Raw genomic sequence first — 14,211 nt, 5'->3', positions numbered from 1 at the left:
GAAAACACATATTAGTAATAAAATTGGCTCTAAAGAGCCAATAATACTCCTAACTATGATCACGGGACGGGGATAAAATAATATATAAAATGAATACATCAGTTACCAAACCAAAATTATTTTTACCAATTAAAACTTATTTTTACTGATTCTTTATTATTTTTTTAACCAAATTAAATATATAATAAATGGATCTTATTTTAATGAACTTTTTGAAACGAATTTTATGATGGAAATAAAATCGAGTTATACGATATTTATTAAAAGTTATGATTAATTTTGTATATATGAAATATAAGAAGTATAGTGATAATAAAACTCTATAAAACAATTTTATCTTAAAAAAATCTATCCAAGAATCGCTTACCTAGCATCATATGTGTCACAATAATACATATTTGTCTCCTATGTGGCGCGACACTTGGTGAAAAACTGGAATGCAAAGTGTCGCTATCTCGTGGCCTGGATGCGAGACCGGCTTTATTTATTAGTGATACGATATGATATGATATTAGATTATGGGATGCCTTTAAAAGATAGACACATTGATATCATTTTGTGCATCCAACTTATTACCCAACATACATACTATACATCTACTCTCGTAATCTTAAATTCTTAATGGCTTTCACAAACCAACACTTCCAACTCTACTGCTTAGCCTTAAGTCCTTATCTTGGGACTTTAGGCCACCAAAGCCTTGGCTCGTCCTCTCGACCATCACAAAGCCTTATCTCTAAGAGAGAAGCATGAGCTTTGGATGGCTCGACATGGGCGAGTCTACAAGGATGAGATAGAGAAGGAGAAGCATTTCAACATATTCAAAAAGAATGTTGAGCGTATAGAAAGTTTCAATGCTAATGCATCATCAAAAAAGCTGTACATATTAGGTACTAATGCCTTCGCTGATTTAACCAATGAGGAGTTTGTAGCTACTCACACTGGTTATAAAAACGATCTAATTCCACATTTGGAGGTTCATTAACAACGAATTTTAGGTACGAAAATCTTACTGATGCTGACATCACGCCTTCACTGGATTGGAGAGAACAAGAAGCTGTCACAGGGATAAAGGACCAACGGGCATGTGGTATGAAATCAATAAAGAAAAGTATTACATAATCTTATTGTTACTACACCCTCTGCTCTTTTTTGTTTTACACCTTGACCTTTTTTTTCTCTCACAAAAAAATTGCAAACGTGATAAACAATACAAGTAATAAGGAACAAAGGAAGTGTTACTATTTTTTTTTTTTATTTTTTTTTTAATAGAGGAAGTATTACTTTACAAGCTTGCCTTAGTTTCTCTTAGTAATAAACAAAAATGTTTATCACATGACATTTTCGTAAATAAATCGACAAATATATCAAATCACCATCTCTTATGGAGCCCACATCAATGAAAAAGTTGTTGATTTATTTAATAAAATGCAATGTGATAAACAATTTTTGTTTATCAGTGAGAGAAACCTTGTATTTACTACTGTTACATTACATTCCTTAAAATTAAATGTTTCGTTATGATATGTGCTAAAAAATTGTAGGGTGTTGTTGGGCATTCTTAGTAGTTGTGGCAGTGGAAGGGCTAAACCAAATATGAACAAGACAATTAATCTCACTCTTAGAGGAGCAACTTGTTGATTGTGTGCAAGATAACAATGGTTGTTATTGATGTTCACTGAATTGTGAACTTCATTGAAGAACAAACCAGAAAATTTAGAGAGAGAAAAGAACTTTTGTTTTTATTAATTGAAAGCAGAGTAATCTCAATCAATTACAAAAGATATAGAGCTAGAGTATTTATAGAAGAATACAAGCTCAGGTATTACAAAAGAAGCTACTAGAATCAGTTACAAAAGGAATCTAATTCTGTTATGGCATAACAGAATTTTGATATAGCCTGTAATAACATAATGCTGACATGGACAGCTCACACGGAATGCTGAGTTGTGTCTTTAGAGGATTAATGACATGTCCAATCTTCAATACCAGTAGCTAGATCATCTTCATGTAATAAGCAAGCAACCAATGCAGAAACCAGCTTACTTTGATCAATGCTTAGAACTGTCTTGCCTTGATCACTATATACACTAATACCCCACCTCAAGCTAGAGGATGATTGGAGATCAAGCATTCCTAGCTTGGACATAAGATCCTGATGCTGAGAAGAAAGTATTTTGGTCAAGATATCAGCCAACTGTTCTTTGGTTGGAACATAAGTCAGCTCAATGAGACCTTACATAACCTTCTCCCTTGTAAAATGACAATCCAACTCTATATGTTTAGTCCGTTCATGATGGACTGGATTTTTGCCAATGTGAATTGTAGATTGATTGTCACACCTCAACTGAACAGGTTTCAAATTATTAACACCCAACTCTTATAGTAGCTTGATAAGCCATGTAATTTCTAATGCTGCAGCTGCAAGTGCCAGGTACTCAGCTTCAGAGGATGATTTTGAGATTGTGCCTTGCTTTTTCGATTTCCAAGAAATTAGACTCTTACCCAACATCATGATATAGCCAGTAACAGATCTTCTGGTAACAGGGAATGCAGCCCAATCAGAGTCTGAGTAACCTTGCAAAACTAGCTAATGTGTAGGTTATATGAAAATGCCTTGACCAATAGAGTGAGTTACATATCTCACCAAATGATGAAGGGCCTTGTAATGAGAAACTCTAGGGCAATTCGAAAACTGACTCAGAGTCTGCACTAAAAAGAAGATGTCAGGCCTAGTGTGATTTAAGAAGTTTACCTTCCCAACCAAGCATCTGTATTGAACAGGATCAATAAAGGATTCATGTTCATCTTCATGCAGCTTCAGTGTGAAAGGTAAGGGAGTCTTGGCCACCCTTGAAGCATCCGTAGCACAATCGGCAAGAAATTCCTTGGTAAATTTCCTTTGAGTCATGACAACTCCATTACCAAGTTTGGCAACCTTAATACCAAGAAAATAGCTGAGCTCATCCAAGTCTTTAATACTGAACTTAAGATGTAAGTTAGCTTTAAGAGAGTTGATAGAGGAAGGATCGGCTCCTGTGATCAAGATATCATCAACATAAACAACAATGATGGTTTTTGAACCTTGACAGTCTTTAATAAAGAGAGAATAGTCATTTTTAGACTGATTATAACCAAGAGAAATCAACTTAGCTGTAAGTTTGGCAAACCACTGCCTGTTGGCTTGTTTTAAGCCATAGAGAGACTTTTTCAGCAAACAAACCTTCTTATCAGGATTTAGAACACCATCAGGAACCTTCATATATATTTCTTCATTCAATTCTCCATGTAGAAAGGCATTTGTTGATGTCCAATTGATGAATAGACCATTGATTATTCACAACAATAGAAATAAGGCATCTGACAATTGACATTTTGACTAATGGAGAGAAAGTCTCAGCATAATCAACACCATATTTCTGAGTGAAGCCTTTAGCAACTAGTCTTGCCTTGAATCTCTTTATAGTGCCATACTTTATTTAATTTCACCTTAAATACCCATTTACAGCAAATGGCTTTCTTTCCTTTGGGCTGATCAGTAAACACCCAAGTATTATTTGCAGTGAGAGCATCAAGCTCCTTTTGCATTGCATCAACCCATCTGGGATCAAGAGAAGCTTCCAGGTAACTTACAGGCTCAGTTACTTTGGAAGAATGGCTAATGTGTTCTTTCTGAGGTGATGTAACTCATCAAACTTAACCACATTGCACCAGTGTAGATTGTCTGAAGCAAGATAGACATAATCAATCATCCATGCTCGTTTCTTACAAGGTTAAGCATTTTATATCCCTTTTGATTTGGTGGAAAACCAACTAGGACACAAGGAACAACTCTGACATCAAACTTGGATCTATTACTCATTAGGGTTGACACATATCTTAAACACCCAAACACCCTCAAATTACTTAAATCAACTTTCTTATCATTCAACCTTTCAAATGGAATCTCAAAATTGATGATACTCAAAGGCATTCTATTGATTAAGTATGTTGCTATCAACAAACACTCTCCCCAAAATCTGATAGGAACTCTAAACTGAAAGTATAAAGCTCTAGCAGTCTCCAAAAGATATCTATGCTTCCTTTCCACAACACCATTTTGTTGTGGTGTGTCAACACAACTTTTCTGATGTACAATCCCATTAGAATTGTAAACATGTAAGATTTTACCTTCACAGAGTTCTTTTGCATTATCTGTTCTAATACTCTTCACATTCACTCCAAACTGAGCAAAAGCATACTAAACAAAGTTCTCTAGAATATCAACTGAATCAGACTTATTTTTCATTAAGAATGTCCATGTATTTATTGAGTATGTACAATTGTCAAGAAATATGTCCATGGATTTTGATTGTTTGATTCCAAACCAGCCATTTTGATTCAATTATAACAAAAACAAATGAAATTCTTCTTGAATTTCTGAATCAGAAACACCTTAGGTGTAATAAAACTTCAAATTCTTCTTGAATTTGAAACAAAAATTGTGAAAAACGAATTAAGATTCAACTAAAATCAAATGAAAAATTGCGGAAAAAACAACAAATCAGGAGCTCTTAGGCTCTAATACCATATTGATGTTCACTGAATTGTGAACTTCATTGAAGAACAAGCCAGAAAATTTAAAGAGAGAAGAGAACTCTTGTTTTTATTAATTGAAATCAGAGTAATCTCAATCAATTACAAAAGATATAGAGCTAGAGTATTTATAGAAGGTACAAGCTCAAGTATTACAAAAGAAGCTACTAGAATCAGTTACAAAAGGAATCTAATTTTGTTATGGCATAGCAGAATTCTGTTATAGCCTGTAATAACAGAATGCTGACATGAACAACTCACACGGATTGCTGAGGTGTGTCTTTAGAGGATTGTTGACATGTCTAATCTTCAATACTAGTAGCTAGATCATCTTCATGCAATAAGCAAGCAATCAATGCAAAAACCAGCTTACTTTGATCAATGCTTGGAATTGTCTTGCCTTGATCACTATATACACCAATAGTTGTGAAGGCGGCGAAATGAAAACAGCTTTCGAATACATTGAAAATAACCAAGGTATATCAGCAGAAGATGATTACCCATACACTGCATCCAATGGTATGCCGAGTCAATGCCTAGTCAAATCAAGTGTGGTGACAATAAACGGCTATGAATCAATTCCACCAAATGACGAGGGTGCCCTAATGAAAGTCGTTTCCCAGCAGCCTGTCTCGATTGGTATCGATGGTAGCGGGGATGAGTTCAAGTACTACAAAAGTGGAGTCTTCCATGGAGAGTGTAGCGACGATATTACTCATGTTGTTACCGCTATCGGGTATGGCACCGATACTAATGGGATCGATTATTGGTTGTTGAAGAATTTATGGGGCGAAAGTTGGGGAGAGAATGGTTATATGAGGATTATCAGAGGACAAAATAAATGTGATATCACTTTGGACGCTTCTTATCCAGTATGATTACATACTAATAATATGCATGGAAGAAACTTGTCAAATGGATGGTTATATTATGATTGAATGAGTTTATGTTTTAAACTTTTGTTAGGTTATTATATTACTTCAAAAGTCCTACTTCGGACATACATTTATGATATATTTTCTTCAAGTAGTAGTTAAGCATGCAATATATGCATGGATTGTTTGTGTGTTAAAATTATGTATTTGGTTGATTTCTACAAAGATTGAATACAAGCAAAAATTATATTACCTGTTTTGACTTTGTGCAAATTTGAATACAAGCAAAAAAAAAAAAAATCTTGTACAAGTGCTTGATTTTGATATTCTATTAATTTTGCATAAATAAAAATAGAAATAAGCACAATTTTTGTGCTTAATTTTAAGACGGAACAACCAGTTACTTTTATATTAGATTTTAAAAGTTCACTACTTTTTTGAAAAATGAAAATTAAGAATTTGAAATAAAAAAAATTATAATTTTAAAAAAACCTTGTTTATAGGAACAAAGTGGATCATAGTTAGTTTTGAAATTAAGATAAATAGTATTGCCACTCAAAAATAGCCATTCATTTGTATATCACTTAAATTACCCAATTACATCATACTCCTCTAATAGTAGCTATACTCTCTAAAGCTAAATGGCTTTCTCAAATCATTATCACTTCCACTCCATTTCTTTTGTCATCCTTGCTTTGGGATTTTGGGCATCTCAAGCCTCAGCTCGTCCTCTCGACCTTCACAAAGCCTTGCTAATAAGAAAGAGACACGAGCAATGGATGACTCAACATGGTCGCGTTTACAAGGATGAGATAGAGAAGGAGAAACGTTTCAACATATTTAAGAAAAATATCGAGTACATAGAGAATTTTAATGGTAATAATGCTTCATCAAACAAAATGTTCACATTAGGCGTTAATGCTTTCACTGATTTAACTACTGAGGAGTTTATAGCCACGCATACGGGTTATAAGAGGCAATTTCATTCCATATCCAATGGCTCGATGACAATGGAGTTCAGTTACGAAAACCTTACCGATTATGACATCTCGCCTTCAGTGGATTGGAGAGAACAAGGAGCTGTTACAGGGATAAAGTACCAAGGCCAATGTGGTATGAAATTAAACTATAATTTACTTTATATATATGCATTTTCTTAAAATTGATTTTTGATTTAGTCATTATGCTAAAAAATTACAGAGGGTTGCTGGGCATTTTCGGTGGTTGCAGCAGTAGAAGGACTAAATAGAATTAAATTTGGACAATTAATCTCACTATCAGAGGAAGAACTCATCGATTGTGTTCAAGAAGACGGTTGTCGTGGCGGTGATGTCTCGAAAGCTTACACATTCACCCAACAAAACCAAGGCATAACAACTGAAGGTGAGTACCCATACACTGCATACTACGGCTATCAGGGTCAGTGCCAAGCTTGGAACGCTGGAGGCAATACAGTGACAATTAATGGCTATCAAAATGTTCCTCAAAACGACGAAATCTCTCTGATGCAGGCCGTTTCCCGACAACCTGTCTCGGCTGGCATCGACGCTAGCTCTGCAGATTTTAAGAGCTACAGCGGGGGAATTTACTACAACCAAATGTGTGGAACCTCCTATTACGATTTAAATCATGCTGTTACTATTATCGGGTACGGTTACGACGACACCTATGGGACTAACTATTGGTTGATCAAAAATTCATGGGGAGAATCCTGGGGTGAGAATGGTTATATGAGAATCATCAAAGATCAAAATCAATGTGGCATTTCCATGGCCGCTTCTTATCCTATATAATTTTTATTTAATTACATGTTATTCATGGAAGAATGTTGAAGTATGTAAGTCAAATTAGTGGTTAGTTAGTTCCAGTGTTTAGGAGCAATTGTTAGTCAGTTGCATAAATTAGGATTTTGTTTTTGGCTAAAATAATTTAGCCTAAATGTGCTTTTGCTTTGCTTGTTAGATTGGCGCTCCGATCCGTATTATAGTTAGTGCTTGTTATTAGTACATTTAAGTGCCCTTTTTTTATTATACAAGAAGTGTCCGTTTTATTCTTTAGTAAACTGTATTTTAAAATTTTGATGTATAAAATTATGAATATTACGTACACCTACTTAATTGAATACCAACATCAAACATTATAAATAGTGAACTATTAATCTTATTTTAAATTTTTAATGGGTTGTATATTTGTATCATTATAAATAGCTTGAAATATATTTAGATTAAGGTCAATCATTAACAATTAAGGATACTCTAAAACAACACTTCTTATATAATCTATACTCCCTCCATTTTTAATTAATTGCTTTATTTCTCCATGCGCGGAGTTTTAAAAGAAATTGGAGAAGTAATGAAATATGGAGGTAGTGGGGTTGGTAGAAGAATAAAATTTTGCAAAAAGCAAAACTAGTTGAGAGAATTGAAGGCGGAAGAATCTAAAATTAATAAAATATGATTTATGTTGGGTTTACTAGTTGAGAGAAATGAATTAAATATTGTAAAAGTTTTTCAAATAAAGAAATGGAGCAATTAATTAAAAACGACCGAAAATGAAAAGTGGAGCAAGTAATTAAAAACGGAGGGAGTATGATCTTATTAACCTTATTTAAAGAGAATATTATGATCTTAAATAATAGGTAGGATTTTTTTCCCTTTCTCGAAAAAAAAATGTACGTACTATATACCTCTTTTAAGAAGGATGGTTATTTAACCATCTAAGCCAATTATCAACTTTAAAAAATATAATATATTTTGCTATTTGTGAATAAAAGAGAGTAGATATTTCTCTAGATTATATAGGCCAAATAAATATATGTATTTATATACTCAACTTTGGAAGTACTGTGTGTTAAGTGTGACCTAGATTTTATTGGCTTATTTGTTTTGGTGGAATAAAGATTTCAAAAAATATCAAGCGCACGCGATTAGTATGTACTTGCTTATAATTACTCTAATAACGTGTTTTATGTGCGGCTGACCACCCCATGTGACCGCTTGTAAATTAACAAAGTAATCTCTAAATTACTAACCGAGTAACCCTATAATACTGACTAAGTAATCCCTATAGCACTAATGAAGTAACCCCGTGAAATTGACCGAGTTACCCCTATAGCACTGATGATGTAACCCTTTTAATGGCTAACTGTACGATGTGACCATTCGCATATAAGAATTTGTGTTATTGTAAATTTTTCTACAATATTGTATCATAAAAGCAAAATTTGATATTTTATATACTTCGTATAAGTCTCATAACAAAAAAAAAAACATTGTGGTAGAACCAATAATTATCACTTTACACATTGTGACACAAGACATGAAAATTTACAACAGTTCCCTTACTTTTCTCTCAAAGCAAGGAGTTCAAAGTTGCAAATTTAAATTGGTTTTGGATTGGAGCAAAAAATCAGGTAATTTTCGTTATAATCCAAAAGCACGTCATCTAGAAGAAATAATAAAAAGAAAAAATGTTTGCGGCTCGGCGGTGGAACCGTGTAGCGACCATTCCTCATTTCTTGGTCTATTGACCTTGCATCTCACGTCCAACATTGGAGAAACAAGGATTTATATGAAATAAGCAAAATCATTTATTAAACTCATGTAAAAAAAAATAGCAAAAACAAATTATAATTCTATTCACATTGTGACGAATTAAACTAACTAATGTCATGATGCCTGTTGTAGTAAACATGAAGTGGCTGCATTGTAGTAGCAGCATGACATAATTAAGGGCTAATCGGTTCCCAGCGGTTAATTTCCCAAAAAAGGTAAAAAAAAAAATTAATAAAAAAAAAATCATAGGACTACAAAATGCTCTGTAATATTTTTGTACTAGATTATTCCCGTGTGATGCACGATTTTAACAAAAATAAATTATAGTGTAGAACTCGTATATACAATTAATCTTTCAAATTTGTCATAAATTCATTGGAAGGAATACAGTTGCTATTCAATTTACTTTACTCTGATTTTCTAGATTAAAGTTGTTAAAAGAATCACAAATTCTAGAAAAAGACCGGATTACACTAACTTAGTGTAAAACCGGCCCACTTCTATCATCTGGACTGGGCTCACACGTGCCAGTCCAACAATTTTTTTTTTTTTTTTTACGTTTTATTTCTTAAAGTTACACTTCTATTTCTTAAAGTCATACTTCTATTCCTTAAAGTCACACTTCTATTCCATAAAGTCACACTTCTATTCCTTAAAGTCACACTTCTATTTCTTAAAGTTATACTTCTATTTCTTAAAGTTACACTTCTATTTTTTAAAGTTATACTTCTATTTAGGTTTTGTTGCAAAAATTCGTTGTTTAAATCAATTGCACAATCAACATCAATTGCACAATCAACGTTTGAAATTGGAGCTTGAATTTGTTTTTGAGATTGTAATAATTTGTGAATTAGAGAATTCATAGCTGTTTTGCAGAGAATTGCAGCGAATTTGAGAGATGTTTTGTTGCGGCTGCGAAATTGTGAGAGGAAGTTTGAAGAAGAAGGTTGAAGAAGAAATTTGCGCTGCTTTTAATATAAAATATGAAGAAGGTTGAAGATGAGTTTGAAGAAGGTTGTCGCATGTGCGAATCCGGTTTTACATTAACACTAATGTAAGCCGGTTGTACGCAAGACCGATACTAAAAGAATTTACTTAACTTGTTTACGAAATATCACAAAAAAAAATAAAAAATAAAAAATAAAAAACTTTTTTTTTAAAAAAGTTCACAAAAAAATGACATCATCAATGGTTTTAGGCGGGGAAATTTTTAATAAGAAAGCGACACTTATACAGTTTTGAGGACAGATGATGCCAGCAATATTTTGTTTTAGTAATAGTTAATAGATTATAAAAAAAATCATGTATACAATCTGAACCTGACACAATAATAAAATTTAAAAATAGAGGGGTATTATAATTATGTAAAGTATTATTGAATTTGTCAATGGTAATATATAATACCAATTTTTACGCGAGTATAATTACTTATTACTTCGAATTATTAAATACTTCCTCTGGTTTTTTTTTTTTAACTTGACCTGTTTCTTTTATCATGCTTGCCGATGCAAAACTTTAGCGATTAATAATTTTAATTTTCTATAAGTAAAAATTATAAAAGTTATATATTATGATAGTATTTAAACATCTCACATGAATATGTTTTTCCTTATACATTATTCATAAAAGACGGTCAAAGAAGGGGTGGTGAATAATTTAAAAGTCAAAGCGGGTCAAGTAAAAAAAAATGGAGTTATCATTTCTTGATTATCGACTTATTCTTATTACAGACCATTTAAAAGAAATCTAAATAATTACGGAGGGGAAGACAAATTATCATTCTACGTCAACTATGTAGTTTCCATGAACTGTAATGTAAAACGTAAAGATTGGTTAAGAAATATGTTTACATTTCATATTAAGAGATGCCTATATAAGATAGACACATTAATACCATTTTGTGCATCCAACTTAACAACATTTATTATCTCCCAACATATATATTATACACCTTCTCTCATAATCTTAACTACTTGATGGCTTTCACAAACCAACATTTCCAATTCTTATGCTTAACCTTAGTCCTTATATCGGGGCTTTGGGCCACCCAATCTTTGGCTCGTCCTCTCGACCATCACAAAGCCTCGTCTCTACGAGAGAGACACGAGCTTTGGATGGCACGACATGGGCGAGTCTACAAGGATGAGATAGAGAAGGAGAATCGTTTTAACATATTCAAAAAGAATGTTGAGCTTATAGAAAATTTCAATGCTAATGCATCTTCAAATAAACTATACACATTAGGTACTAATGCGTTCACTGATATAACCACTAAGGAGTTTGTAGCTACTCACACTGGTTATAAAAAGCGATCTGATTCCACATTTGGTGGTCCGGTGACAACGAGGTTTAGGTTCGAAAACCTTACTGACGCTGACATCACGCCTTCAATGGATTGGAGAGAATATGGAGCTGTCACAGGGATAAAATACCAAGGGCAATGTGGTATGAAATCATTAGAGAAAAGTTTTACATGATCCTATTGTTACTACACTCTCTGTTCCGAACGTTTATATACGGTAGTCATTCTTAAAATGTCTACTATTATTCTCAATTTTAATTGGCTGATTTTTTTTATTTATTTTTTTGGTGGTCAAACTTGATTTAAAAATGATTTTCTTTTTAAAAATCTCATAGTTAATTATGAAATTAAAAAAAGATTTTTGTGAATTTAATAATTAAAATAAAAAATGAACGGACTTTTAAAAAAGACAAATAAAAAATTATAATAATTAAAATTTAAAAATGAATGGACTTTTAAAAAAAAAAAATCACCAACTTTTATATGTGGCTGGCCACACCGTGGGCCAACTATCATAAGGGTACCTTCGTTAGTGTTATAGGGGTTACTCGATTAGTGTTATAAGAGTTAGTCGGTCAAGATATATGGGTTACTTAGTCAGTTTATATGGGATACTTTGTTTTTTTAAAATCGGTCACATGGTGTGGTCAGCCACATACAAAACGCGTTGAAAGAAAAATCATCTTTAATAAGTTTGACCAACAAATAAGTAAATAAAAAATCAGCCAATCAAAATTGAGTAGGTAGTATTATTCATTTTAAGGATGACTATGGCAGAATTTTCACTCTGTTCCTTTTTGTATTTTACCCCTTTATTTTTTTCTCTCTAAATTTAAATGTTTTTTTTATCATGTGATTAAAATTGTAGGGTGTTGTTGGGCATTCTCAGTAGTTGCAGCAGTAGAAGGGCTAAACCTAATAAAAACAAGACAGTTAATCTCACTTTCAGAGGAGCAACTTGTTGATTGTGTGCAAGGTAACAATGGTTGTGAAGGCGGTGAGATGAAAACAGCTTTCGAATACATTGAAAATAACCAAGGTATATCAACAGAAGACGATTACCCATACACTGCATCCAATGGTATGCCGAGTCAATGCCTAGTCAAATCAAGTATGGTGACAATAAACGGCTATGAATCAATTCCACCAAATGACGAGGGTGCCCTAATGAAAGCCGTTTCCCAGCAGCCTGTCTCGGTTGGTATCGATGGTAGCGGGGATGAGTTCATGTACTACAAAAGTGGAGTCTTCCAAGGAGAGTGTGGCAATGACATTACTCATGCTGTTACTGCTATCGGGTATGGCACAGATACTAATGGGATCGATTATTGGTTGTTGAAGAACTCGTGGGGCGAAAGTTGGGGCGAAAATGGCTATATGAGGATTATTCGAGGACAGAATAAATGTGGTCTCACATTGGACGCTTCTTATCCTGTTTGATTTACGTCAAAAGGATGGTCTTGAGATTGCTTGAGCTTCGATCGGTTGCCTAGCTACGGAGTATTATATTATGATTGAATGAGTTTATGTTTTAAACTTTTGTTAGGTTATTATATTACTTCAAAAGTCCTACTTCGGACATACATTTATATTATATTTTCTTCAAGTAGTTAACCATGCAATGTATGCATGGATTGTTTGTGAGTTAAAATTATGTATTTGGTTGATTTCTATAAAGATTGAATACAAGCAAAAACAGTATTACCTATTTTGACTTTGTGCAAATTTGAAGCCTTTCAATGTGAACTAAACTAGGCGTTGGTAGTTATAAATCTAATGCATAAATTTTTAAATGGTGATCTTATGTATAAGTCACATTCTTACATACCAATCTTCTTTAATCGTCACAAAATACAATTTCTAAAATGCAACTTTGTTTACACATAGTAATACAAAATTAAATATATCTATGATTCATAGAAAAATATGAAAAATCAAAGATATATGAAAAGTAAAATAATTAAGTATGTACCACAAAAGAAAATAGTGGGCACTATACGTACCTTGGTTCGTAGCTTGCAATTTCCTTATTTTATGTCTATTTCTATGATAAAGCAAAAGTAGTAGAGTTAGCAAAAATTCGTGTCGTGTCGTGTTCGTGTTTGATCTCGTGTCAATTTCGTGTTGTATATAAAATCTATCAAAAAATATTCAAAATGTAGGATAATTGCATAATTTGACCACTTAATCTAAACGGGTCGTCGTGTTTGGATTGGTTTCGTGTCGTGTTGTGTCAACTTTGTGTTTTGTCTCAGTAACTTCATTTTCGTATCATGCCAGTTTCGATTGTACTTTCGTATCGTGTAAAAGATTGGCAGCTCTAAAAAAATATATAGCCAGTTAATTACCGAAGATTTTGAAACGAATACGAATCAAAACAAAGTATGTCAATGCATGGGCTCCTGACTTAGAATCTTGATAGAGTGAGTACTACTACTGATCATCGCCTCCTTTATTGTGCTATTTAGAGTGTATTCGCGCTAACTTAACGCACGGATTATATATAGTGTATGTACCTTTTTCTGTACAAGTGAAAGTTATATTAAAAACAAAAAATAAATAAAAAATAAAAGCTTGTTTTTTTAAATTTATTTGGAGGGGTGAAAGTTAATTGGAGGACATAAAAAAAAAATTATAAAAATAAAAAAGAACGAAATTGAAGAGATATAATTTGGAGAGTTGTAGTGAGAATTTTTTTTTTTTTTAATTTATTTTTCATTTTTTATTTTTAAAAAAATTGTACCGTTATTACATTTACCATACGGTGATCAGGTTTAATAATATTTTATCCATTTTAAAAAGTTATTTTTTCACAAAAACTACTTATTACTCCCTCCTTTTTCTATATATAATATATATATAGGGTCGGGCTCCGGTGAGAACCACCTCCTATGTGAGAACTCAT

At 32.9% G+C, this 14,211-nt stretch overlaps 2 protein-coding genes and 1 pseudogene across 2 annotated transcripts; all 3 read left to right on the top strand.

Annotated features, from left to right (window-relative positions):
* The first annotated feature begins 621 nt into the window (after positions 1-621).
* LOC110730640 lies at positions 622-5,759 on the top strand (annotated as a pseudogene).
* LOC110730473 (macrodontain-1-like) lies at positions 5,757-7,452 on the top strand. The gene is made up of 2 exons (XM_021910271.1): positions 5,757-6,563; positions 6,651-7,452. The coding sequence occupies exons 1-2, from the start codon at positions 6,092-6,094 to the stop codon at positions 7,241-7,243; spliced, it is 1,065 nt and encodes a 354-aa protein (XP_021765963.1). The 5' UTR covers positions 5,757-6,091; the 3' UTR covers positions 7,244-7,452.
* Positions 7,453-10,920: 3,468 nt separating this feature from the next.
* On the top strand, positions 10,921-13,009 carry LOC110730472 (zingipain-2-like). Its single transcript, XM_021910270.1, has 2 exons — positions 10,921-11,449; positions 12,175-13,009. Exons 1-2 carry the CDS (start codon positions 10,981-10,983, stop codon positions 12,744-12,746), a joined length of 1,041 nt encoding a protein of 346 aa, XP_021765962.1. The 5' UTR covers positions 10,921-10,980; the 3' UTR covers positions 12,747-13,009.
* Positions 13,010-14,211: the final 1,202 nt, after the last annotated feature.

The sequence above is a fragment of the Chenopodium quinoa genome, unplaced genomic scaffold, assembly GCF_001683475.1.
Source record: "Chenopodium quinoa cultivar QQ74 unplaced genomic scaffold, ASM168347v1, whole genome shotgun sequence".
Classification (NCBI taxonomy): domain Eukaryota; kingdom Viridiplantae; phylum Streptophyta; class Magnoliopsida; order Caryophyllales; family Amaranthaceae; genus Chenopodium; species Chenopodium quinoa.
This window is presented reverse-complemented; position numbering and strand designations above follow the sequence as displayed.

What these genes read in the sequence shown, in the direction of transcription:
- LOC110730473 (XM_021910271.1), top strand. Translation starts at nt 6,092, where the DNA reads ATGGCTTTCTCAAATCATTATCACTTCCACTCCATTTCTTTTGTCATC. An exon ending in AAAGTACCAAGGCCAATGTG is followed by an intron (nt 6,564 to 6,650) that starts GTATGAAATTAA and finishes AAAAAATTACAG; the next exon opens with AGGGTTGCTGGGCATTTTCG.
- LOC110730472 (XM_021910270.1), top strand. Translation starts at nt 10,981, where the DNA reads ATGGCTTTCACAAACCAACATTTCCAATTCTTATGCTTAACCTTAGTC. An exon ending in AAAATACCAAGGGCAATGTG is followed by an intron (nt 11,450 to 12,174) that starts GTATGAAATCAT and finishes TTAAAATTGTAG; the next exon opens with GGTGTTGTTGGGCATTCTCA.